At 43.8% G+C, this 27598-nt stretch overlaps 1 protein-coding gene and 1 long non-coding RNA gene across 6 annotated transcripts in view; one reads left to right on the forward strand and one right to left on the reverse strand.

The window, feature by feature from the left end:
* Positions 1-27598, reverse strand: part of ERCC6L2 (ERCC excision repair 6 like 2) — a 102049-nt gene that overhangs the window by 29674 nt on the left and 44777 nt on the right. For 4 of the 5 annotated variants that reach the window (XR_008316287.1, XM_053296697.1, XM_053296696.1 and 1 more), the window contains exons 11-15: positions 20683-20754; positions 19240-19385; positions 15667-15762; positions 15479-15578; positions 1140-1292 (exon numbers count right to left, since the gene is read on the reverse strand). Coding sequence is in view for 4 of the 5 variants with exons in the window: in XM_053296697.1 (XP_053152672.1) it covers positions 1140-1292; positions 15479-15578; positions 15667-15762; positions 19240-19385; positions 20683-20754 (567 nt within the window). In the remaining variant the exon portion in view is untranslated. Of the gene's footprint in view, positions 1-1133; positions 1293-15478; positions 15579-15666; positions 15763-19239; positions 19386-20682; positions 20755-27598 lie in introns of those variants that run through there. The other variant, XM_053296699.1, reaches the window with a different exon arrangement.
* LOC128345167 (uncharacterized) lies at positions 940-27353 on the forward strand. The gene is made up of 3 exons (XR_008316288.1): positions 940-985; positions 18989-19042; positions 27213-27353. It is a non-coding gene; the product is annotated as an uncharacterized LOC128345167 (long non-coding RNA).

Raw genomic sequence — 27598 nt, forward strand, 5'->3', positions numbered from 1 at the left:
CTGTGTATACAAGAATATACCAAAGCTCTGTTCACCTGAACAGGGCTCAGTCTTGGGATATGGCTTTATAGAATTAGGGCCCTGCTCTACGGTTTGCTGCAAGGAATGTTATTAAGTACTGCAAAATAAACAATGGGATGAAGCGGCTAGCTGTTGTTCCATATCTAACTACACATGTTCTTTCACATAAACAGTAAGATGTAGCTGTGAAGAATTATTTTTAAATAAAAATAAATAAATTGACTCTCAAAATTTTAGTTAACAATTGTTTACATTTCTATAAGTTGCTTGGCCTTGGGCTATAGTGAGTTAATCATGGCAACTGTTGTCACTAGATTCTTTGATTGACAGGAGTTCTATGGATGTGTACTGTAAAGTCAGCTGGAAGTTAACTCTCAAGGAAGAGGCTGGGAGAAAGTGATTCAGAATAAATGATAGTAAACTGTAACTGGTTGTGATATGAACTGTCTATTTCTTGGAAAGAAACTACTTTTTGGTTTGGTTTGGTTTGGTTTGGTTTCCTCTTTATTTTTAAAATATTTATTTGGACTTTCTCCACTGGAGTAACACCCCATGCCTATAGCATTCCCCCACTATCGAGGGCAATAGATATGCTCATGGCCAGCCCTACCTAGGCTGGACAGGGCTAGCCCAGGTAGGGTTGGTTGTGAGAAGTCCCAGATTCGCTCTGAATCTTGCCACCCCTTCGCCGGGTAAGCAGCATTCGCGACCCAGGCAGAAAGTGAGGTAGGAGGACAAGTGAGTCTCTCTGTTTGTGTGGGTCGTCGGCTGCCAGCAGCCATATTACCATAGAGCCAGAGGGAAGGAGCGGCACAGAGCTTTCACAATGCACCACACTCTGCCCCGTGCATTGTGACATACCTGGAGACCTGGCTTCCTTCCCCTACCCCCATTCGCCACACTGCTCATCTTGGCGTGTGGTGGAGGAGCCCTGTTTAGGCTCTGATCATGTGGGTGGAGGCAGGTAGGATCCTGCCTTTCTTCAAGCTCCCTGACATTTGGTCGTGTGAATGAACTTATTACAGGAGAGGACTACTGAAGATAAATGGTGGCAGTGGATACAGGAATTGTCACAGTGGTAAAGCCATTCAATGCAAGAAACAAAGGAAAAATCACACCTCCAGAATGTCTTTTGTAAGACAGGATCCGTGGTCCTGAAGCTTGAAAAGATTGTGAATACCAAAAAGTTCTCCTTGATGTTGTTTTGACCCTTGCACTGCCTCAAAATATCGCTTGGCATTTTCACTTCCCACCACCACACAATGCAGTTGCTAAAAGACAACATGTAAGATTTCAGATGCATGTTCTTGCAACATGTCAGTATTTCCTGGCATTTACAGTATATACACAGCTTTAGCTAGAGCAGGTAGAAATTCCTAAAGGAGAATATTTTTGTATTATTTTATTTGGCAGATGTCATCAATTTGGGGTAATATTAACCTAAGTAGTTCTATTGGAAAGGAAATGTGGTCTGAAGTCTCTTGTGTGCCTGTATAATGTATTAAATCCAATATTTTGTTCCATGTACTAATAGTCTACTGCAGCTATACTACCTGGAACACATACACAGAACACTAAGCGAGTTACTGCAGATGATGAAATCACACAATCAGTTATCTCTGCTCACAGTTCACCTCCCAGCTGTCACCATCCTCAAGGATCAAACAAGAATTTTTTAAAATGAGAATGCAATGTAAGGCCCACAAGAAACATCTAGACCAGGGCTGCTCAACTTCGGCCCTCCTGCAGATGTTGGCCTACAACTCCCATAATCCCTGGATATTGGCCACTGTGGCTGGGGATTCTGGGAATTCTAGTTCAAGAACAGCTGGGGGGCCTAAGTCGAGCAGGCCTGATCTAGACCATGGGTGCTCAACCTAGGCCCTCTTGCAGATGTTAGCCTACAACTCCCATAATTCTTAGCTATTGTCCACTGTGGTTGGGGATTATGGGAATTGTAGTCCAAAAACAGCGGGAGGGGGGGTCTAAGTTGAGCCGGCCTAATCTAGACCATCAAGGTCTTACATTGCCCTGAGCAACAGCATACTTGGTTTCCTCACAGTTAACATGCTCCAGATCCAGTATGAGTTGGAGAGGATGGGATTAGAAAAGGAGTGGGGTAGTGGAAGTTTGAATCATCCACTGCCTATTTTTGAAATAGATGGCAAAGGCTGTCTTTCTATGCATAGTAAGGCTGCATAAATTGTACTGAAGTCCAACTGTGTGCAGGACTACAGCCAAAACATACAGTGTGAATGTCAAAGTGTGTTTTCATTTTTGGTCAGTCGAAACATATCTAAGAGTCTGATCTTAATTAATATATCTTAAACTTGTAATTTTGACACACTTTGAAGACGTTTGAGGGCTCCAAAATATATCTAATTGCCTGTTGTGAAGTGGGGACTTTTGAAGTCTAGTTTAAGTCTGATATTATAGCAATGCTGACATTTGGTAGATACTTGAAATTTAAAATTATGAGGCTGGAATCCACTGACTGCTTGCCTGGGTGTAAGCCCCATTGAACAAGGTAGCTGACATCCTAATGCTGTGCATGTGCAGCCAAAGGAAGCATACATGCAGCAGCTGCATTCTTGCTTCAGTATTACAGGTGCTCATGCATGGGGTGGCCATTTTTGCAAGAGAAAAACAAAGTGCACTGTGCAACCCACAACTATGCCCCTAAGTGCTGCACAAGCGCACTCTGGAAGAAGAGGAGTTCGCTAAATATCCCCACCCCGCCAAACACACACAAGCACCCAAGCTGCTGAAGCAGTGGCCATTTTCACCAATCTCCTCTTCCCTCAGAAGTGTTCTGTGCAAACTGCAACAATTTCCCTAACGGCTGCACAAGAGCACTGGGACAATTTTTTATTTATGGGAGGCCACAATTATTGTGGCTGGGGATGATGAGAGTTGTAGTTCAAAAACAGCTGGAAGACCAAAGTTCCCCACCCCTGATTTAGATGTTTGGTATCCGAGGCCTGTTTTGTTTAGTATTTGTGAATGTGGAGTCATGGCGATTACAAACAACAGAGGGAATAGTGAGTCCCCTTGGAAAATGCCTCTTCTAATGCTAACCTGTCCAAGTGTCTCGCCATTGATTGTTAACTGTGTACTCCACATGCTCATTGTTGGTTTTTTAAGGAAATATCTGAATGTTTTTGCTGACACCAGTTGTTTCTAAACATTTTAGTATCCATGTGTGAGGCAATGAGTCGAAGGCTTTCTTGTAGTCAATCCATGAAACACTTAGATTTGTTTTTCTTCTCTTGCCATTTTCTAAAATCATTTTGTCAATCAACAGCTGGTCTTTTGTGCCTCTGGTGTTCGGGCAATTTCCTTTCTGTTCAACTGGAAGCTGCTTATTAATTAATAAGTGCTGCATTACTTCATCTGCTATTACTCCAGTTAATAATTTGAACATGGTTGGCAGGCAGGTTATTGGTCTATAATTACTTGGAACGGCACGTTTTGCTGGGTCTTTCATGATGAGATGAGTTATCGCAGTTGTTAGCCATTGTTCAATATCACCTCCTTGCAAAATGTGATTGAACTGTTTTGATAGTTGTTTATGAAGGCTTGTTAGGTGTTTAAGCCAAAAGCCATGCAGTTCATCATCACCTGGTGCAGTCCAATTTTTAATTTCTTTGCTCTTTCACTTATTAATTCTGGTGTTATTAGATCTTGCATTTGTTGGTTACATTTTTTGACCTCTTTCATCCAGCCTGCTTTTTATTATAATATTTTGGATTGTCCCATAATTTCCCCCAGAATTGCACTGTTTCTTCTTTATTTGGTATTTCGATGTTTCTTGCAGTTTCTCCTTCTATGCTTTGGTAGAAAAGTCTCTGATTCGACTGGAATTGGAGATTCTGCCCGTGTTGTGTAATTCTGGCTTCATACCTGCTAATCTTCTTTGACACTGCTGTTATTTGCTGCTTTATTATTTCCAGGACGAATTATTTCCTTGAATCCAGATGGGTTTTTTTGGATCAGATGCTGTTTGGTTTTTTCATTCGTCAGCTTCTTGTCTTTCATATCTTTCAATTTACTAGCATCTGATCTAAGCCTGGTAATTTTATTTTCTAATCTAATCTTCCATTTAGGTGATGTACTCCTTTCTTTTCTTACAGGTCCACTGATCTTATATCCGAGCTCTTGTGTTGTTATTGTTGCTGCACTGTACATTAGTTGGTTTGTTTCTTGCAAATTATTGGTTGTTATTTATGCAAGTGCAAGATTGACATCTTTTAATGCCTGAGCAAGTTGTTTTTGGCAACTGTTTTTAGAGCTGGAAGTCGAACCATGGTGGTTGTTTGGTTCAGGTGCTCACTTATTTTTTGCTTTAGTTCTTGTTGCTTTTCTGTTAAACGGCTTTTGGGTTTTTGAAACAGTTCAGCAACACTGGTATCCTCTATTTCCAACACCTCCTCCACCTGCACCTGAGCAACTTCTTCAGTTGGTGGTAATTCTTCTTCCATATCTTGAGCCTATGTTGCTCTTTGCAGTTCTTCCAGCTCAACCTGTGAATACTTTATTTCTTATTATGAATCTTCTCTGGTCTGCTAGCCTTTGTTCTGTTATTTCTGTATCTGGATGCTTCTCTTTCCAAATTTGGTACATTCTTTTTAAATAACCTCTTCTAGTTGGACTAGACTTGTAATAGCAGATCATTATTTCCTTGTTGGCATTTTTTGTATATTTTTTCCGGTTAAGAGACGTTTCTTCCAGTAACCCTTCAGTCTCCAGCCCTGGTTACTCAACTGAAGATCCTGAGTCCTGTAACCCACTTGCCACCAGATGTCCAGGGACTCCAGCACCTGGCGCAGTCCTTGTTAACCCGGGCGACGACCGATCTGGTATAGATTTATTAAAGTTATGTCTCACCATATTGTTGATGGGAGAGGCACTCTTCGTCTGTCTCTTCTGGTGAGACCTGTCCAGTATGGTTGGACCTCTGGCATAGCTTTCACCTTCCTCAGAGCACGCAAGCCCCACAACCACGCCAAGGTAGTGCCTCACTGGGGGATTCTTTTTTAATATTATTATTTCTTGTTTACACAGTCAGACAGGTGTTATTGACTGGTTTGTTTTATCCAGACATCGAGTCCTTCCCAAGGACCTGAGATGCCAGAATTTTATTGTCAGTTGTTATAGATATCATCGCAGAATATAGGCTGTTCCCAGTAAAGCTGCTTTTTGTAATTGGCTGATGGTGGTTTCTATGGCCTCTATGGTGTTGAGGTGCTCTTCAAGGTCTTTTGGAACTGCACCCAGGGCACCAGTTACCACTGGGATTATTTGGGTCTTTTTCTGCCACAGCCTTTCAATTTCAATTTGTAGATCTTTGTATTTGGTGATTTTTTTCTATTTCTTTTTCTTCTATTTTGCTATCCCCTGGTATTGCTATGTCGATTATTTTGACTTGTTTTTCTTTCTTCTCAACTACAGTTATATCTGGTGTATTGTGTGGCAGATGTTTGTCTGTTTATAGTCGGAAGTCTCATAATATTTTTACATCTTCATTTTCTTCAACTTTTTCAATTTGATGGTCCCACCAATGTTTGGCTACAGGTAGCTTGTATTTTTTGCAGATGTTCCAGTGTATCATCCCTGCTACTTTGTCATGCCTTTGTTTGTAGTCAGTATGTGTGATCTTTTTACAACAGCTGATTAGGTGGTCCACGGTTTCATCTGCTTCTTTACAAAGGCGGCACTTGCTGTTTGTAGTGGATTTCGACTTTTGCTCTTATTGCATTTGTTCTTAGTGTCTGTTCTTGTGCAGCCAATATTAAACCCTCTGTTTCTTTCTTCAAGTTGTCATTCTTAAGCCATTGCCAGGTCTTGGTGATGTCTGATTTTCCACTTATATTGTGCAAGTACTGACCATGCAGTGGCTTATTTTTCCATTTTTCTGCTCGGTTCTTAACTTGTTCTTTCTTGTAGGCCTGCTTTGTTTCATTGGTGTTGAATAGTTTCGCATTATTGACCATTTGAAGTGCATCTTCTTCACTGTCCTTTATATATTCTTCAAGGCCTCTTTTCTCCTCCTCTACAGTTTGATAGACTTGCAGCATTCCTCTTCCACCTGAGCTGCGAGGGAGGTATAGCCTATCGACATCACTGCGGGGGTGATGATGATGATGATGATTATACATTTTATATCCCGCTCTTCCTTCAAGGAGCCCAGAGTGGTGTACTACATACTTAAGTTTCTCCTCACAATAACCCTGTGAAGTAGGTTAGGCTGGGAGAGAAGTGACTGGCCCAGAGTTACCCAGCTAGTATCATGGCTGAATGGGGATTTGAATTCGGGTTTCCCTGGTCCTAGTCCAGCACTCTAACCACTACACAAGTCCAATAACATCTGGGGACCCAAGGTTGAGAATCTCTGATCTATACAATGTACAATCTATAGAAGCATTTTCTATCATGATGAGCCTCTTTGGGGAACCATCTTATATCTTTTGCTATGTAAACCACTTTGTGAACTTTGTTGAAAAGCGGTCTATAAAAGATAACGCCCCAAATACTAACACTGTGCAAGTGCAAGCAAAAGAAGCACACATGCAGGCTATGGCCCAGCTTCAGCAGCACGGATGTTTTATGGGCTAATTTTCACCAATCTCCTCTCCCCAAGAAGCACTCTGCACCACCCAAAATTATATCTTTGGGGGTCATAAGGTGGCAGAGAGTGCTTCGAGGGGAAGGGGAGTCAGCAAAAATTGCCCCCCCCACTCCGGCCACACACAAGCATCTGTGGTGCTGAGGCAGGATCATAGCCCCCTGCTAACTTGGCAAAGAGGCACCTTTTAACGTGTTGATTCTCTGTATTTAGGAGAGGGAGAGTAACTGGCCCTATCCACCCCCAGCACAGTACCTCCAGTGACTGTGGCTGGTGTCTATATGATGTTGCTTTTTAGACTGTGATCCCTTTGGGGACAGGGATCCATCTTATTTATTTATTTATTATTTCTCTGTGTAAACTGCCTTGAGCCATTTTTGGAAGGGCAGTATAGAAATCGAATAAATAAAATAAAATAAATTACATGAATGCTTCTTTTGCTTGTACATATGCAGAATTAGTCAGCATGTTAGTTACAAATAATAATAAATAAGTCAAAGAATGAATAATGCTTAGCACAAATGAAGAGACATGGAAAAAGAAATTTGTGTGCATAAGGGGAAGAGGGAGAGCAGGTTGTGATGCCTGAATTAAACTTTACTATAAGAGGCCTGTGATGGTGGTTGCAGCTTCCATGGAACTCCAGGCCTTTTAACCTTTGAGCTTTTTTCATTTACATCATGGAAAGTCAGAGGAGAATGCCACCAGAAATATGCTGAGCTAAGGAAAGATCAAAGCAATTTTGTACCATGGAGGGTAAGTAGGGAAAGAATGTACTTGTGAGATGACGAAATTGCCAAGGTTTAATATAGCTGATACTTTAGGATTTGAAATTAACTATGAGTTCCTCCGATTTCAAATTCCAAAAACATATATAGGTTAAGCAAGCTATGTGACATATTTTTAACTCCCTAGAACTGAACCAGAGAGTTTAAAAATGCTGTCTAAGTGGAAAAACAGGTTGCTTACCTGTAACAGATGATCTGGTAGTGGTTCCATTCATTCATAAGTAGTGGGTTCTGCACCTGCGCAGATCAGCTTCAGGAAGAATTCGTTAGCTCCTCGCGACGCCAACCACCTACCGCACATGACTGCAGTACCCTCTAGCAGTGGTTAGGCATCTCCACATTCAGTTTCTGGATGGCCGACATAGCAGCCAAGTCCGGTTTGCAATGAGTAAGCGCATAGAGTACAGTGGCTTGCCAGCGGAGATGGACGAGCGGGTGTCATGAATGAATGGAGCCACTACCAGATCATCTGTTACAGGTAAGCAACCTGTTTATCTGGATAGTAGTTCCATCATTCATAAGTAGTGGGTGAATTACGAGCTATCCAGTAGGAGGTGGGTAAGCACTGCAAGTCACCCTCTTAAGGACCACCCGTCCAAACTCTGCAGCCTTAGCAGCACGCAGATTTATGGCGTAGTGTTTGACAAACGTCTGGTGAGACGACCATGATGCTGCTGTGCAGATATCCATGAATCGAATGCCGGACAGATGTGCTGCAGATATGCTGTAAGCCCTAGTGGAGTGTGCCCTGATTGTAGCCGGCGGGTTCACCCCTTGCTGGTCATACGCCATCCTAATCAGTTCTACTAACCAGAAAGATAACTTTTGGCGAGTAGGAGAATATCCCTTACACTTGCCTTGCAGGCCAATAAATAACTGAGGCGTTCTACGAATATCTTTTGTGGCCTTCAGATAGAAGAGCAGGGCCCGTCGAACATCCAAAGAATGCATTGCTCGCTCGAGAGTTGACGAGGGATCCCTGAAGACGGTAGGTAACACAATCTCAGCATTAAGGTGAAACTCGGTAACAACTTTCGGTCGGAAATCGGGGTCTAAGTGCATGATGACCCGCTCTGGATAAATCTTCATATAAGGCTCATCTATGCAGAGTGCACGCAGTTCACTCACACGTCTGGCCGAGGTGACGGCCACTAAAAAGAGTGTCTTTAGGGTTAAAAGTTTCAGCGACGCAGCTGCCAATGGTTCAAAGGGCGGTTCCGTCAGCGACGAGAGCACCAAGGAGAGACTCCACTTTTCAGCCGGTAGTCTTATTGGCGGGTACAGATTACTGATGCCTCTCAGAAAATCCTTACACCTCGGATGGGTGAAGACTGTCTTTCCGTCCCACCCATCATGGTGTGCCGATATGGCTGCCATATGCACCTTTATAGAAACATTCGCCAAGCCGCTCTGTTTCAGAGTGGTCAGGTAGAGAAGAATGGCTTTAAGGCTAGCCTCCCTGGGGTCATATTTTTATTTATTTATTTATTTTATACATTTCTATACCGCCCCAAACCAAAGTCTCGGGGCGGTTCACAATAATAAAACAATACAAAAACACAAAACATTATAATCAATTAAAATGCTGAAAAACAGCCTAAAAACAAAAAACAATTTACAGTATCTAAAATTTTAAAAGTTAAAAGGTTAAAAGGCCTGGTTAAAAAGATGAGTCATCAGAGCTCTTTTAAAAACCACTAGGGATGTGGAGAGTCTTATGTCAGTGGGAAGTGCATTCCAAAGTCTCGGAGCAACAACTGAGAAGGCCCGTCCCTGAGTGGTCACCAACCGACTTGAAGGTAGCCAGAGACGGGCCTCCCCTGACGAATGCAGTGGACGATGGGGATCGTGCAGAAGAAGACGTTCTCTTAAATAACGTGGGCCTAAGCTGTTTAGGGCTTTATAGGTTATAACCAGCACTTTGTATTTTGCCCGGAAACCTATTGGCAGCCAGTGTAACTCCTGTAATATAGGAGTAATACAGTCTCTTCGAGATGACCCAGAGACCAACCTGGCCGCCGCGTTTTGTACTAATTGTAGTTTCCGGACTATGTACAAAGGCAGCCCCACATAGAGCGCATTGCAGTAATCAAGTCTGGAGATTACCAGCAAATGTACTACTGTTCTGAGGTCATCAATCTCAAGAAACGGACGCAGCTGGCATATCAACCGAAACTGATAAAAAGCACTTCTGGCCACTGCCTCAACCTGAGAAACCAGGGAGAGGCATGAATCCAGAAGCACTCCCAGACTGCATACCTGTTCCTTCTGAGGAAGTGTGACCCCATCTAGAACAGGCAGGTCAATATCGTTTCCTGAGTAACGACCCCGCACAACAAGTACTTCCGTCTTGTCTGGATTCAGTCTCAGTTTGTTATCCCTCATCCAGCCCATTACTGCCTCCAGGCAGGCATTCAGGGAGGATATGCCTTCTCCTGATGAAGTTGACATGGAGAAATAGATTTGGGTGTCATCAGCATACTGATAGCACCCAGCACCAAATCCCCTAGAAGCAGCATGCGCTGCAAATTTGCGCCACTTCACCCAATAGCTATGCCTTGTGGACAGCTTGTGAGTGTTCAAGAGAATCCTTATCAGCAGCCGATCTTCCACGCTGTGAGACTGAGCACGGATAAGTTGGGATGTACCACTTTTCCCCGGTCTTGAGATATCAGATCTGTCCACTGTGGCAGTTGCCTGTATCTGCCTTGGGACAGTCTGAGTAGCTGCGTGTACCATGGTTGTCGTGGCCACCATGGCGTAATCACTATTGCCCGAGTCTTGTCTTGTAGAAGATTGGCCACCACCCTGGGCAGCAGTGGAATTGGAGGATAGGCATAGAAAAACTGTTGGCTCCATTGATACTGAAAAGCATCTCCTTTGGTGCCTGGCCCGACTCCCACCCGGGAGCAATAGTGGTCGCATTTGCTGTTCTTGGAAGTCGCGAACAGATCCACCTTTGGCCTGCCCCAAGTTCGGAATAACTGTTCCAGTATCACTGGATTCAGTTCCCACTTGTGCTGGTCTAGCACAAGCTCCCTGCTCAAGGAGTCCGCCAAAACATTCAAGGTGCCCTTGATGTGAATTGCAATGGGATAAATCCCAGGTGGAATGCACCAATTCCACAGCTGCAAACTGAGGCCGCACAAAGACCTGGACACCGTCCCGCCCTGCTTGTTGACATACGCAATGGCTGTCGTATTGTCCATCTGCAGCTGGATGGCCTGTCCCATGAGATCTTCTTGGAAAGCGACCAAGGCCTTGAAAGCAGCCAACAATTCCAGGAACTTGATATGTAGAACCTTCTCCTTCTGGGTCCACAGCCCCTGCACCCTGTGGTGTAGCAGGTGGGCCCCCCAGCCTTTTAATGAAGCATCGGACATCACTGTGACCATAGGCCTTAGAGCCTCGAACTGAACACCATTGAGCATGTTTGATTCTTTGGTCCACCACGTCATTGAGTCCAACACTTTCCTTGGTAGCGTCACCCGCTTGGTCTATGGCTCTAGTCTTGGCCTGTAAGCCCTCAGAAACCAAATCTGCAATGCGCGCATACGCAGCTTCACATATAAAACCGTGGTGGTGTAGGAAGCCATCAGGCCGAGTATCACCTGTAAAGTCCTTGCCTTCTGCATCGGCTGCTTCTGGCACAGGAAGATGAGCGCCCTCAGGCACGCAAACCTTTCCTCCGGCAGAAACGCCCTTTGGGCCATCATGTCCAGTACTGCCCCGATATATTGAAGGCATTTTGCAGGCTGCAGGAAATATTTCTCCCAGTTGATCCTCACACCCCAGTGATCCAACAAGGACGTCACCACATGCACATGCTCCAGCAGCTGTTCCGGTGTTCTGGCCGACAAGAGCCAGTCGTCCACGTACAGAAATATGGACAGTCCCTTCGTTCTGAGATAGGCTATTATGACTGCGATGCACTTCGTGAAAACCCATGGGGCAGTGACCAGGCCAAAGGGCAGCACGTTGTACTGATAAATCTCGTCCCCCATAGTGAAACGGAGATACTTGCGGTGGTTCTCCTGGATGCCTATATGAAAGTACGCATCTTTCAAGTCGAGCGTTGCAATCCAATTCTCCCCATGGAGGAGTGGAAGGATAGCCTGCAACATTGTCATTCTAAATTTCTGTACTTCGATGTATTCATTTAGGACCCGAAGATCCATGATTGGTCGAATGCCCCCATCGCGTTTGTGAACATGGAAATAACGGGAATAAAATCCCGTCTGGCTGAGAGCCCACTGGACCAGTGATATCGCCTCCTTCATCAACAGCTTCTCTACCTCCTCCCTCAAGACAGGGGTTTCCGGAGTGTACTTCACACCCTGAAACGGAGGGTACTCATTGAACTCCAGCGCATAGCCTGTTGTTACTATGCGTAAGACCCAATGGTCCGATATTATGTGGTGCCATGCTTGAGCATGGCTCGCCAGTTTGATGGTTACTCTGGCATAGTTCAAGGAGATGGTTTTCCTTGCTGTGATGTTGATCAGATTGGTTTGGAGAGGCAAGTCGCATGTTGACAGTGGGCTCACCCCTGGATCAAAGCTGCTGCTTTGATTGTGGTGTTCTCTTATTTTGGCTGGTCTGATTGGCCTTGCTTTTGGATAATAAGGGCGCTTGAAGTTGCCCCCATAATGCTTGTAAGGCTGCCTGAAGTCCCACTTATCAGCCTGGCGATAATTGCCCTGGCGTCTTTGGTACTGATTGTACTGACTATACGGGCTGTACCTGTTATTAAACCGCTGGTTTGTAAAGGTTCGAGCAGTGTTCTGCGATTTCTTCAATTGCTCCATGTTGTCATTGGTCTTATCCGAAAATAAGCCTGCTCCATCAAAAGGAAGTGTTTCAATGCAATCCCGCATATCCTGCTGGAGACCCGTAGCCCGCAGCCAGGCGTGCCTCCTCAGAATGATAGAGGACGTTATCGTCCGGGATTCGGATTCTGCCAAATGCTTGGCATTAGCCAACTGTTGACGGGTAGCTGCAGTAGATTTCGCAAACACAGCCTCAAATCTCTTCATAAACTCACTTGGTTCTAGCTTAGCACGCTGATCGAATAATGCCTCTCCAAGGGAATGTGTGTACCTAGCCTGACAGGCCACATAACTGGCAATCTTGATTGACAAGCACGCTGTCGAATACGTGCATCTCCCAAGGACGTCTAATTTACGGCCCTCCTCGTCTGCAGATGTGGTGTGTCGCTTGCCGCCTTTAGATGTCGTAGCACAATCCAACACAATTGAATTAGGAGTAGGGTGATGCACCAAATAAGCATTCTCCTCCTCCTGAACACAATACAGGGCCTCTAAGCGCTTCGAGGTGGGCACCGAAGTCTGGAGCACCTCCCACGCTGATTTCGCTGCTCTGGAGATATGAGGCAGCATAGGCAAGTAGACCGGTTTCAAAACAGAAGCCGCCCACATCATGTTATAAACTGGGTCCTCTAAGTCAGTGGTCTTTTCCTTCAGGGTAAGGCCCAAGACCTGAGCCATTTCAGCTACCTGCTGATGATAGCCTTTCATTTCCTCATTGGGCGACGTTGATGGAACGGCCGCAACATCCGAATCTGGATCAGGTAGAGCAGGTGCCTCCGGGTCATCTGGATCAGGCTCTGTTGAATCAGAGGTGTCGTCATCGTCTATATCATCATCATCATCCGAAGGCACGGGCAAGTTGCCCACAGCTGTAGAAGTCACATGCACAGGTACCTGAGTGCGTGTCGTCTGAGTGGCTACTTGGTGCAGAGCTGATGCGGAGTGCAGTTGAACTCGTGCCACAGTAGACTGTGGCACATTAGCTTGCAACGACACGGAACGCTGCCTTGGCAATGGCACCGACGCTTGAACGGCCATTTCTGCATGCTGCACAGGAGTCATCGCAGTTTGTACAGCCGTTTCCGTCCTAACCCTAGGGGTCTGTTCTCTGTCTCGAAACCACTCTCTAAACAAGGCATAATCCTAAGCCGGCAGACGTACTGAATCACCCCAACCACCACTGGGCAGGAGTCCTGTGACCGGCGTTTCTCTAGCTGAGATAGAGGGAGTCCTGGGTATCGGTGTCCTAGGCACTAACCCAGGAAGGTAGTCAGCCTCATGAAATCCTTGAAAGGTTTTCATTAAGGGAGTACTCTCCTCAGAATGTAGCATCTGGGTTAAACGACTAGAACCTCAGCCTCCATCTTGCCTGGTGTCACGGGAGTAGGCACTGGGACGACCTCCCTCTCAACAACTGGATCCAAAGCTGCGGCGCCGTCCTCGATGTCGAGTTCGCTCCGTATCCACAATAATGGCAACCGTCGACTCCAGCGCAGCTCTCGACGTTGAAGCCACGTTAGATCCCTCTCGCTGTCGGAGTCGAAGAGCGCTCTCTAGACTCATGGCCGGATGCCTTCGATGTCGACTGGTTACAATGTTGAACGCTTTGCGCTTGAGGCCCAGGAGTCAGCGGCAACTGATAAGGAGTCAGAGCCAGGGATAAGGAAGCCGCTCAATGCCAAGGGATCACATAGTCCTGCAGCCCAGAAGGCAAAGGCGTAAGCTCCACAAGCTGGTCACGATGCTTATGCTTAGACTTTTTATGGGAAGCATTGTGTGTCGAAGTCTCCCCCTTGTGCTTCCTTTTCAGACCAGACCAACGTTCCTCCGGTCGCTTAAAAGTTGCTGAAGGGTCCGACACCAAAGCAACCGACGTCGTGGCTCTCGATGTTGAAGCGGCAGAAGCTGAAGTGCTAGAAGCCAAGATTTTCCTCGACTTTCCTGGGTCTTTCGACTGCGCAGTCAACGCAGGACCCATAGCCACAGTCCCTGGAGCAGCCCTAGGCAGCAATGCATCCTCCATCAAAAACACTTTAAGGCGAGCGGCACAATTCTTAATAGTCTGTTTATTGAAAGTTACACAGACCAAGCAGGATTTCATATCGTGCGCTTCCCCTAGGCAAAACAGACATAGAGTATGGCCATCTGTTGAAGGGATTTCCCCGTGGCAATTAGTGCAACGTTTAAAGGTAGTCTTGCCAGAATCACTCGCCTTACCGGGCTTGCCCGAGCTGCTCATCCTGAGAAAAGTCGTTCCGTTCCGAGGTCAAAGGGGAGATCTGAGATCACGGTCAAATCCAAGGGAGTCAGAAAAAGAGTAGTCTAAACTATTCCAAAATCCTAGACCGAGTCCAAAGTAATGCCAAAACCGAGGGTAATCCTTAAGAATAGTCAGAGTCCGTTTCCAAAAGTCCAAAAACAGTTTAAGCGAATAACTAACTTTCCACAACTTTCCACGAGGAGCAAACAGTCTCCGAGTACTGATCGATATGGCGGTCAGAAAGAAACTGAATGTGGAGACGCCTAACCGCCGCTAGAGGGTACTGCAGTCACGTGCGGTAGGCGGTTGGCATCGCGAGGAGCTAACGAATTCTTCCCGAAGCTGATCTGCGCAGGCGCAGAACCCACTACTTATGAATGATGGAACCACTACCCAGATCCCAAAATTTTAATGGTTTGACTCCCTGATCAAAATGATTATGGTTTTGATGCTGATGCTTCTGCCAGTGTAAATGTTCCTTACTACAAAATGAAGGAAAGAACGATGACATGTGATCATTTACAGAAGACACTCAGTTATGCTTATATATACATATACATGAAGCTGCCAATATTAAGCAAGACCACTGGTCTATCTAGTTCAGGATTGTCTACACCAATGGGCAGTGGCTTTCCAGGGTTTCAGACAAGGGCCTTTATCTGCCCTGTCTGGAGATGCCAGAGATTGAACCTGGGACCTTTTTGCATCCAAGCATCCAGGTTTGGCCCCAGTTGGATTAAATACACTGGTACACATCAGAGTTTTCTTTCTTTCTTTATATTATTCTCTATAAAGTACTTATGCACTAAAATTAATAAATTAATTTATATGCCATAAAATAAAGCTAAGGACAATTGTGTTAATTAGATTCATATTCATTCGTATGCCAGAGTTCAACTAGTGCAGCAATTTCATCACAAGGAAGTTATATGGAACAAAACATTTGAAACAATACCTGTTTGTAAACTTGCCGTAAATATATCATCTCCTCCACAGTCCCCAAAGAGATCAATCTAAATACTTTCACATCCCTACACTGGCCAATTCTGTAAGCTCTGAAAAAGAAGAAAAAAGTTCCCAGGGTCAAAACAAAGAAGAATTCTATAACTACTAAACAAATACATGTTTAATGTTGGCCTGTACCTGTCAATGGCTTGAAGATCATTAGCTGGATTCCATGTTGGGTCAAACAGTATAACTATATTAGCACCAACAAAATTGAGACCCAGTCCGCCAGCCCTTTATAATAACAGAAAAATACGGAGATGTGAACATGGAGTATGCATCTGCTCTTTGTACCATCATATTTAGCAAGTTCACAACCTTCCCAAAGACAACCAGTGATTTCCCATTAATTACAATTTTATCTATCTATCTTTACATATATATCCCACTCTTCTTCCAAGGAGCCCAGGGCGGTGTACTACATACTTGAGTTTCTCCTCACAACAACCCTGTGATGTAGGTTAGGCTGAGAGAGAAGTGACTGGCTCAGAGTCACCCAGTCACAATGACAGTGAGCAATGCTATTAGGAATGAACTACTCATCTACCTAAAGATACCCTTTCCAACCTTGCTCACAATTGCGGAAATCTGTTGTAGCTGAAAATTTTAAAAAGAAAGTAAGAAACATGGTGAAGTCATTGAGTAAAATAATGGAGTATCTGTTTGGCTTTGGGCTAAACAAGCAGCTTTTATTATTCCAATATATTGACAAAGTGTATTCTAAAGTCTATGATTCCAAGAGGTGCAAATCCTCTCTGCTAGTTTTGGAGACCAAAATCTCCAGGGAAGTTGGCAGCACTTTCTGTTGCAATATATTAACCTGGGAAAAGGAATATCAGGATTTTAGTGTATTACTGTCTTAAGCCTGATCCTGGTAGAAGGGTTAAAAGAAGTGTGAACCAAAGTCAGGGGAAAGGAAAGAATATACAGTGATCTGGCTCTCCAATAAACTTTGCCAGAAACCGTACTTTTGTAAATAAAACCCGCATGCGAGTCTAACCTGCTTGCAAGTATAAACCACAGCTCACAAGTGCAGCAAGGTTGTAGTGGGCCCAGAGATAAGATTTTAAAATCCCCCCACCCCCATACAGTTCTGGTAGCTCCAAGTCTTAACACTCACATCAACTTCGGAGGATGAATACAACTGAAGGAAGCCCAGGCGGGTGCGCGGTTGGGGGAGTCAGTCATGTGACTTGCCTCTAACCCCCCCAAGGCAGTGGGCCCCCAGACAACTGTCTCCCCTTGCCCTATTATAGTTACGCTCCTGCCACAGCTGATTGCTGCCCGTGTTAAAAAGTTCTTGTATCATGTGCATCCTTGTATAGCCCACACTGCTGGAAACAAAGCCCGCAGTTTTCAGCTAGCAGCTGCTGCATTTATTGTTCCCTAAAGCTTGTTTGTTTGTTTGACAAGAAGATCGTTCACACAACTAATAGGGATGGAGGGAAAGCAGGAGTCTACCTGCCTTTCCTCAACACAATTAGAGCCCAAATAGGGCTCCACCGCCTGTGCACCCAGATAAGCAGTGTGGTGGCAAGTGGGGAGCTGAGTGGGGAAGGAAACCAGGCCATTCCTCCCCCCACCCCGAGCTCTATGGAAAGGATGGCTGCCGGCAGCCCATAAGGGGAACTGCCAGCAGCCCAAGCGCCCACATGACCAGTGCGTGAGGTAGGAGGCACTTGCCTGTCCTTCTACCTCACTTTTATCTGAGGTAGAAAAGTTATCTCAAAGATGCACATGACCAGCCCTACCTGGGATCATTCTGTCCGACCCCTGTAGGGCTGGTTGTGTGAACGACCTCAAGGTGTTCTTAGGAAAGACCACCATTTTGTCAAACCAAAAAGGTGTGCTTGCACAAGAACACCTTGTCAAACAAACACACACACACACACACACAGCAGCTGCCGTTATTGTTCCCTGAAGCTTTGTTGCTGTTGTCGTATACAATTTGTCTTTGCAGAAGCAAGGGTGAGCAAGAACACCTTGTCAAATAAAACTCTGGGGAACAATAATTGCAACTGCTATTTTTTTTCCTTTTGATGGCTTAGCAAGGTGTTATCGCACAAGAACACCTTTTCAGTTTGACATGCAAGAACACCTTACCAAAAAAAATTTTTTTTTAAGCTTCAGGAAATAATTGCTGCTATTTGAGAGGAGAGACTGTTCCGTGCTCCAGAGCACGGCAATTTAAATCCAGCTGCTCCTACATAAAAATTATGTTGTATATCCTGTACCCACTTAACTCCCCGTATCCCCCCTGCTGAAATACAAAAACTTGTATAACCCACAGGTTATATTTGCAAAAATACAGTATATACAAGCATGAAAGTATTAATAATATGAAGGTAGGGGGCCTTAAGGAGTTTGAGCTGTGGGAGTAGAGAGCAATATAAGGTACTGTGGCATGTTTCCATTCTTCACTGTGGAAGTTTAGGTCATGCAACCTAATTCTCCAGATTAAGAATCAAACATCTGAGAAAGCTGTTGGTCCATATATATTAGTTGTGCACAGTGCAACAGTACTAGTACAGAATGATGTGGCTGGAATCAACATGAAGGTCATAGAGTACAAACGCTTGCCTCAAAGAACTGTATAAAACAGCCATATATCTGCACATTGTTATGGGTCCATGAGGGACTGAAATGAAAATATATATTTAAAAATTGTTAATTATATACTGAAAGAAAATCAAGAATCTAGACTAATTAAGTGCAGCCATAAAATACTGTCACTGGCTGACATGAGGAGGAAAAGAACTCAAAGTAGTCTCAATGAAATTAAGTTATTGCTTAAGTTGTCCCTTCAATTTCAATGGGACGACTTTGAGCAATTGTCCTTGTGTCAACCACTGAGACTATTCTCATGAGCAGCCAAGCCCAAGCTACCAAGGGAGAACTACCAGGATCCCCGCAGATCCTGACAGTGCTGGGGCACTAAACCCAGTGCTGAAACCCAGCTCTTAGCCTTACTCTGGCTCCCTAGATCATGTGTCAGAGAAGGCTACTTGTAGCTTGCACTGACACATACAGGAACCTCCCAGTGCACCATGCTTGGTGAGCGCCGCACTGTGGGATACCTGGAGGCCAGGATAATAAGTCCCAGCTTCAGAGAGATCCGTCCTACTCTGCGCTACACAGAACAGTGGGGATTATATGGGATCAGGGAGCATCCTCACCAAGATCAAGATGTTCTTCTGGGGAGGAAGGCAAGTTTTGCAAAGCTTCCTCCTACCTGCCTGACCAGTAGGTCGTGTGAATGGCCCCATAATTTTTAACTGAATTTGTGAATGTCTACTTGCCCTGGTTTGCCCTGGAATGTCTACTGGTTTCACTCACACAACATTTAGCATTAGCTCTGAAAACAAATGTGTTAGTGATTATTTTGGATCCAGAAGTGGAACAACAACAAAAAAGACCCAGCGGATTTTATTTATCTAATATTGTCACTCATCGGTTTCAGATCTCAAGTGATCCCCAGAAAGGAGAGAGGAAGACTGAAGAAACATGGAAATACGTAAGGGATATGACTCATTTCTGCCCTAATAGCCTTGATTGATGCAGTCTACTTCCCAGTCTTATGACAGCAGACAGTAATGTTATTGCTTCTTCCCAAGGAAGTGACAAAATGCAAGATCAATCAAGTAGGAGTGCAGTAAATTTGCTATAAATCTCTAACTACCTAGACAAAAGCAGACACAGCAATTTTCTTACATTGTAGAAACGAGGCAAATGTTAACTTCTTCCATGCTGTTGAACTCTTTTACTATCCTGACCCTGTCCTCTGCCTTTGTGTTTCCATCGAGTCTTCGGTAATCTAGCCCAGATGCCATACAATATTGTTCCAGCACATCAAGCAGCTTGTGGGGGGGAATGGGGAGACCAGGCAATTAGTACTATTTTAAAAACAACCACAATAAGCCAGACAGATCAAGTGACTTATAGGTCTGTTACAGCCCAGGGTTCCCCAGCCATCATCTTTTTCGCATATCACAGAATCACAAATGTTTATCAGCTTGCCAAAACACTTAAAATTTTTCTGTTTTGCATTTGCCACAACAACTGTGCACTTAAACCACTCACTGATTTCCCACTGATTTCCCAGTGGACACAACAAATGATTATTTTGATAGAGATCTCAAATTATATTTACATTCATTTCTGAATCTGTGTAATCTTAGCAATCCTACCTTACTACATATACCACTTCACAAATCCTATTAGTCACTTGTAAGAATTCTACCAATAAAATATATAAGACACTTTGGCCACATCACTAGCTATATACAGGTAGCCCTCTTTATTTGTGGGGGTTCCGTTCTCACCTATAACCGCAAGTATGGAAACTGCAAATAAAGAAAACTTACCCCTATAGGAATCTAGGGGTTAGGTTCCTAACCCCCCACCCCAAAAAAGGCCAAAAAAGTGGGAAGGAGGGAGAATTAAGAGTAGAAATGCATAATACCTTCCTTGCTCTGCAGGGCTCCAGAAATGCCCCCGAAAACCACTAAATTTGGTGAATATTTGCCCCCCCCCAAAAAAACTCTTAAAGCATGAGTCTCAAAATAGCCATGTGCTGTAAAATGGCGGCCGGAAGTGACACTGGAAGGCATTTCCAGGTCATCTCTAGCCACTCTGAAACCGTGAATAAGTGGATTTTAGCCTATTTTTGTACCGTGGGTAAAGAAACTGGGTCTCTAAGACCTGTCTTCTAAGACCCTAAGACAGATATGGGAAACCACTGATAATGAGGGCCACCTGTATAGTTTATTGCTGAGTTTCTTGAAACATTCCATTTTTCTATATAGAAAATAGTTCTTTGTAGGAAAAATGATAAAAACTGAATGTAGATTAGCACACAATGCTTGTATATGTATCTACTTCATTATGTAAAGGCATAAACCTGTGATTGTACAGGCAGCCAAACAGCCACATGTGCAGTCACGATGTGTAATCAACTATATAAGATTTCCAAGTCTTTTCTTACACTGAAGAGCTTTGCCTGTAGGAAAAGCATAACATTTTATGCTGCCTTACATCTTGTTATCACATTTTATCACACTGCAAATGTAGATGAATGATGCTGATGTCTCCTGTGCCTTATAGTTTACTATACTTTAGTAAGGTCAGTCATGTAACAAGTTATATGTAGCTCACCTTGGTTGAAACAGAAAAAAGCAGAACTTTATCCTTGTTTTTTCTGAAGTGATTTAAAAGTTTCTGAAGGACCTGAAAATGAACCATGGGAGAAAGCATTGACTAAATCTCAGCCAAAATATACTTTAACATATAATGTGATGTTTCTAAAAGTGTGGCTTTAAAAAAGAAAAGAACAGGCCACCTAATCAACATACAGGAGGACCTCAATATCTGCAGGGGTTCCATCCTAGCTGCAACCGTGGATATGGAAACCGCGAATATCGAGTCGTCGTGGGCTATGGGACTGAGGAGTTAGGTTCCCAGTCTTTGGGAAAAATCACTGAAAACTGGCCAAATTGGGGGCGGGGGAAATGTGGAGGGAAGTTGCCTACCATGCTTTACTACTCCCCCTGAGATGTGCTGTGCCCTGGAATGCCCCCAAATTGGCTGAAAATCATCCAAAAATCGTTCGTTTTTTCTTCTTTTTTTAAATGAAGCCATTTTGAGGCTCCAAAACACAAAATGGTGGCCAGAAATTATTTCTGTGGTCATTTTCAGCCAACCCCTACACATGGATACGTGAGGTAAATGTGTTCCCCCCACACACACACACATATGCCAAGGTCGGGTGTCTTTTACCCAGTCACAGCTGCACGAATCTGCGGATAATGAATCTGCGGATATCAAGACCCTCCTATATATCCTTTTTTCGCTAAGAAGAAATTAATTCTGAGTGAATTCAAAGGATTCTAAATTGTGTGTGTCTCAGCATGTACAAAATAATTCTGTTTTGTTTTTTAAATTCACTGTGTTGTACACATGATTCTCTGCAAGGCTTTGGCTAACACCAAAATATAAAATAAAGTGGATGAAACAGTAAAGGAACACGATTTTAAAACAGTCACAAAGCAAGGGCTGCAATTCACATATTGGTAGCATTACAGCTGCCCATTACTTGACCAAGGCCATGGCCGCACAATCTACATTTAAAAAAAACCCAAACCCTAAGTACATATAGACTGAACAAAGCTAACCCTCTTTTAAGCCTGCTGCACTACATCCAAGTTCAGAACTTCTTGGAACCTGTCTTCTTAAAATAATCAGTCAGCTGAATGCTCTCCTCCGCTCTCACTGTCCTCTATTGCTCTGTTTACAGTAGGCCCTGGCTTCTCAGACTTAGCACAGACCTTGAAATGCCAATAATCCGCCCACACGCAATGTTCTTCTGGTAGGGAAGCAAATAATCCAGGGCATTCCATATAATAGTGATACTGTTATTTTCAAAAGAAGCATGTCCACATCTGGCAATAGCTATTCCAGAGCACTGTGCAGAAGCAAGGCACAAAGGGGAAAGAGGAATTTGCTGCCCCATGTCTGTAGTCTATTCCCATTGGGCAATAAATATTTAAACCATGCTATTTATTCAGTGATAAATACTTAACCTCTTAATTTGCACAGATTTTCCTGAAATCACAACAGTCAAATGGTAGAAGGCTATTCATCTGATTAATTTTATAATGGCAGATAAAATCTTGAATGTAAAGCAGCAATCTTCCTGGTCATAACCTACTCTGTAATGTACTATCATCCAATTACACGGTGAATTAAAGAGGCACAAACTGGAAATATTTGCAGTTTCCGTTTGCCGTTCAATTAGAAATTGTCAAATTGACAAAACTGGACTGTTTTAGTGGGTTAAAACATGCATTCTGCTGTTTCAGATTTGCCTTCTATTTCTTTAAATATAAGAAAGGTATTTAAAGAATAAAACAAGTTTTGCGCAAATACTACTGGAACACAAATCAGAGGAAAAAATATGTTCGCATAATTAGTTCCCTAGTGGAAATCTTGAAAACAAATCCACCTTGTTTGTTTAAATAAAGTGAACCAATGTCATGTCAGATGGGAATCGAGGCATTCCACAGCATAGTACTAGTGGCTCTAAGAAAAAGCTATAGACTGCTAAGCAATAAGTGCACTTGGATTTAGCTGTGGCTTCCTGCTGGGATGGCACACGTCCAAGAATCCCCATGTGGCACCAGGATGCACATGGCATTTGTGCATGCACAGGTGCCATCTGCATGGTCTGCTGACCATGCAAATGGTGCCCATGCATGCGTGGATGCCATCTGAATGCTGGTGCCACACAGGGATTCTTGAGACACGCACTGCCCCAGCAGGAAGCCACAGGGTGGCGGAGAGAAGACCTGCTCTCCTCTTTCTTAATGCTCCCGGTCCCTGCTTCCGAACTGTGATCGAACTGTGGTTCATGCACATCCTTACCACCTGATATATATGTTGCTAACACAGGGGGTATCCTTCTGATTTATTTAGCATCCATGTACTGAAGCTGCTCAAAGATGTTACTCTACTGCAATATCTAGCTCTGTGTGTGTGTGTGTGTGTGTGTGTGTGTGTGTGTGTGTGTGTGCGCGTGTGTGTGTGTGTGCACATGCATGCATGCACATGTGTGTTTAAGCATTGTTCTTTGCCATGGGATAGGGCAGTATTAAAACCTAAACATAATGAAGTGAATTATCTTACAACTTGCTAGCATTTTATACAGTGCAGTCTGACAGATGTACATAGTCAGGATGGATGAACAATAAGTAAAGGTAAAGTGTGCCGTCAAGTCAATTTCAACTCCTGGCGCCCACAGAGCCCTGTGGTTTCTTTGGTAGAATGCAGGAAAGGTTTACCATTTGCCTCCTCCCACGCAGTATGAGTTGATGCCTTTCAGCATCTTCCTATATTGCTGCTGCCCAATATATTACCAGCAGGGATTCGAACCGGCAACCTTCTGCTTCTTAGTCAAGCTGCAGCATTTCCCCGCTGCACCATTTAAGGTGACTAGACAATAAGTATACCAGCCATGAACAAATGAACATGAAAATCAAATCAACAGGAGCAGGAAGAAAAGGAAAGGGCATGGATTTTTTTAATGTGCAACCAGACAGAAAATGTGCAGTTCCAGGAAATAAACTGCAGTGCCAAAAGAACATCTGTGCAGTTCAAAAATTCATGTCACGGAAAAGCTGTATTATGTCAGCTGATGTAAAAAGTGACTGATAATGTGAAAAGGAAAATCATTCATCAGAGCTCTTCGAGAATTTCAGGCTCATATATTGCCAGCAAGCACATTACCATGAGGGAATATCTGAGGCTAAATAGTAAGTAGATCATGCTTAAGGATGCTTATGGAACCTTATTTCCCTTTTCTATGTATCCACTGGTATCCAACATTATGGAATTCACTAGAGGAAAGGGTCTCTCTGAACATCAGCAAGTTCATTCCTAGTAACTGAAATACACAGGAGTGTTGTAGCAGTGCACACTATGTGCACAAATTACAATCACATTGTGATTTTAATTTGTGCACATAGGGCACAAATTTTAAAATGGTCCTTTAAAAAAAGTCCTAGGATGGGGGTGAGGCAAAGGCTGTACTTCCTCACTGTCCAGCACTCTGGGGTCAAAAAAATTCTTCTCTTTACATGAAAATTTGCTACTTAGAGAAGAAAGAGAGATCAGCCTCTGTCCAGGCTGGATTCTCCCTTGCTGGAAGAGCAGGCATAAAGAGGGATCTCCATGGTCTAGGTTCCAGTGCCAACAACAATACTGGACAGTCATGAAAGGTAGATCTCCTCCAATCCTGCCCTTTTGTTTTCAGATTAAGAAGTGGATCCACATAGAATCTGATATATGAAGTGGAGAGCTAGAGAGCGGGCTGGGCAAGGATCATTTAAGGAGCAGGGAAACTACAGGTGAAGTTGTTTTGTATGTGGGGAAATGCAGAGCACATCTTATAATTGGTCACCTCTTGATTAATAAATGCTCCCCCCCCCACAAGGGGTGACCAATTTTAAGATGTGCTCTGCATTTCCCCCAATACAAAATGTATAATTGATACTTTGCAGACAAATAAAAGCTGGGGAATAGGAGAGCTGAAATAATTTGGAACGGCAGCATTTCACACAAAATAAACTTGCTACTGCTACAGCTATTCAAATTGCTATTTCAGTCTTGCTCAATTTCTCAATTATAGTGGATTCTTGATGTAAGTTGTGTATGCACCTTTTATATTTAAAAATCAGCACTGAAATAGTTGAGTTCTGAAGTAAAATGTAATTTTAAAAGCTGCCTGTGTAATATTTTCATAACCTTCTCTTAGCTGAAGCTTTGGCAGACTGCTTAAAATTAGAGCAAATCTCCTGGGGCCAAAAGCCTTTTTCTTTTTCTTTTACCAGTATCTTACTATTTTTTGTTTAAAGTAACATGGTACCTTTAAAAAAAAAAGGAGATTGTATGGGTGACATGGCTGGAAGACTATATAGAGATTTAGGCAGATGCAGGGACTCACTATCTGGACCAGTTTCTTCCAGCAAAGTGAAGGCAACTAAGTGAGCAGTTTGCACTCCCACTTGCCTGAAGCTTGGGAGTGTCCCAGGCTTCACCATTAACTCCTGGAGGGACACTGGGCTTGCCTTTCCATGCAAGAGGAGGTCAACTCAGAAATCAACCCGTCTTGTTCATCCAGAAGCATGGCTATTTCTTCTCTGCCTTCTGCCTCAATGACAACTCTCATGCAGAGCTCCCATCAAAGCGGAGCAGTAACAAGGCAGAGAGGTTCAAAGAACCCAACACGCCCTGCGTCCAGGAGCCACCGAGCATCCAGGAGGCACCACTAAGTTTCCCCCTTCCATGGCCATGGCTCCTGCCACTGCTGATGCCGGCCACCTGCCGCCACTGCCAGCCACCTCTTTCAGCCACTTTCCCAGCTCCCAGGCTCATCCTCCTTCCATTGGCCAGCTCCCAGACAATGGAAAGAGGGCATGCATGCACTCCTGATGGGCCAATGGAAGGAGATCAGGCCTGGGAGCTGCATGGCAGGAGGCAAAGGCAGCCAGCAGCAGTGGTGATGGTGGGTTGCCAGCTGAATGGGGGGGGAGTGGGAGTTGCGTGCACACTGCCGTGGTGGGTGGGGCGCACTACCATGAGTGAGGAGGTCACCCATGTTATTGATTGATTGACTGAATTTATCTACCACCTAATATCAAAATCTCTAGGCGGTTTATAGAATCAAAACATAAAATAAAAAAACATGTGTGTATTAGCCCCCTACTTATTCAACCTTTATATTAACGATTTGAGAAAGTGTTTGCAGACATCTGACACTCATCCACCAAAACTAGCTAACAAGAAAATCCCAATCCTGATGTATGCCGATGATGCAGTAATTCTATCTCAAACCAGGGTTGGGCTCAAAAGAGCGTTAGATGCCTTAGCACTTTACTGCAGAGAAGAGCATCTACAGATCAATTACGACAAATCTAAAATTATGTGTTTCACCAATAAAGTAAAAAAAATTGTATGGATGCTAGATGGACACCGACTAGAACAGGTAACTCAAATAAAATACTTGGGGGTAATTTTTCAACACAATGCTGGGAAATCAGCACATATAAGTATGGTCACAGAGTCGGCAAAACGCAGCACAGCAACAATCTTAAGATTTTTTAGAACTCAGGGTGCAGGCTTCATACCAGCTGCCTTAAAGCTCTATACTGCAAAGGTCATTCCGCAATTATTGTATGGTATACAACTAGGTCCATACTCAAGGTTTGACACTTTGGAAAGAAGCCAATCAGGGTTCTTGAGGAACTTATTTGGCACTCCAAAATGTACAGCAAATGTGACTTTAAGGACAGAGGCTGGCTTTATAAAAATTGAATCTCGGGCCTGGCTTCTGATTATTTATTTCTGGTTGAAAATACATCTGCGACCAGTTGGTTTAATTCCTGAGTTTCTCTCAGTTAGTCCCCAGTCACTATGGTGTGCTACAGTAAGTACGAAACTCACCTCTCTAGGCTTAGACCCAGCTCAACTGCTGGAACTGGGTATAGCGAATGCGAAAAGAGTAGTGAGACAACGCTTTGTTGATACTGAGATCCAAGAAAACTGGGCTGCGCTTCCAGAGTTTTATAGAGTTATAAGAACTAATATGGATCTTTCCCCCACAAAATATCTGTCGACAATTACTTTTTCTAAGTTTCGATGGATATTCATGAGAGTAAGGGTTAATTCCTTTCCATCTGCACTTCTAGCTGGGAGGTTTCAGGGTGTGCCTTCAGAAGAACGACACTGTAGTTGTGGGTCAGGAGATACAGAAACTGTTGCACATATCCTTCTCCACTGTAATCTCCATTTATATCCCAGGGAATGCCTTATTGTTCCTTTAATATGTAAACTGGTAGATCAATCCGATGATAACCTTGTAAAACATCTGCTTTCAGATAAAGATGCTTCCATTTCTATTTCTGTAGCTAAGTTTAGTTATATTGTTTTTAAAAGGTATAATGGGATATCATCCCAATTTTAAATTGTATATATACACATTTTAATGCTTACTAGTTTTTATTCTCTGTTTGGTCAATGACTGTAAATAAAATTACAATACAATACATTTAAAACACATAAAAAGGTAAAATAGATAAAAACACATTAAAATTTGAAATTTTTAATTTTTAAATGTTCATTCCCCTTTCTAGGCACCCGGCTCCTACAGCTGCTAAAGGAGGCAAAGCTGGCATTGCAAGCTCTGGGGAATCAGGCACCATGCTACAGAAAGAAGATGAGGTTTCTTTTTCTCATCTTCCCTGCAGGAAAGGCAGGTGAAATGGAATAGACCAGTGGCAGCAAGATGCCTGTCTTTCTCCTTCTCCCTAGGTGTGGCTGGGCTTCTTGTGTACATGCACCCCCTCCTGGACAGGAGGACACATAGCACTTGACCTAGCCATGGCGTGGGTGCCGCCGGAGGCGGAGGCACCTTTAACTGTGAATTAGTAGGTGCTTACCTTTCCTTCCACCACACCTGAAAGGTATTCAGAGCAGCGGCTGTCTGTCCAGCACCCAGTGCTTCGGAGGATCAGCTCTG

The sequence above is a fragment of the Hemicordylus capensis genome, chromosome 2 (assembly GCF_027244095.1).
Source record: "Hemicordylus capensis ecotype Gifberg chromosome 2, rHemCap1.1.pri, whole genome shotgun sequence".
NCBI lineage: Eukaryota > Metazoa > Chordata > Lepidosauria > Squamata > Cordylidae > Hemicordylus > Hemicordylus capensis.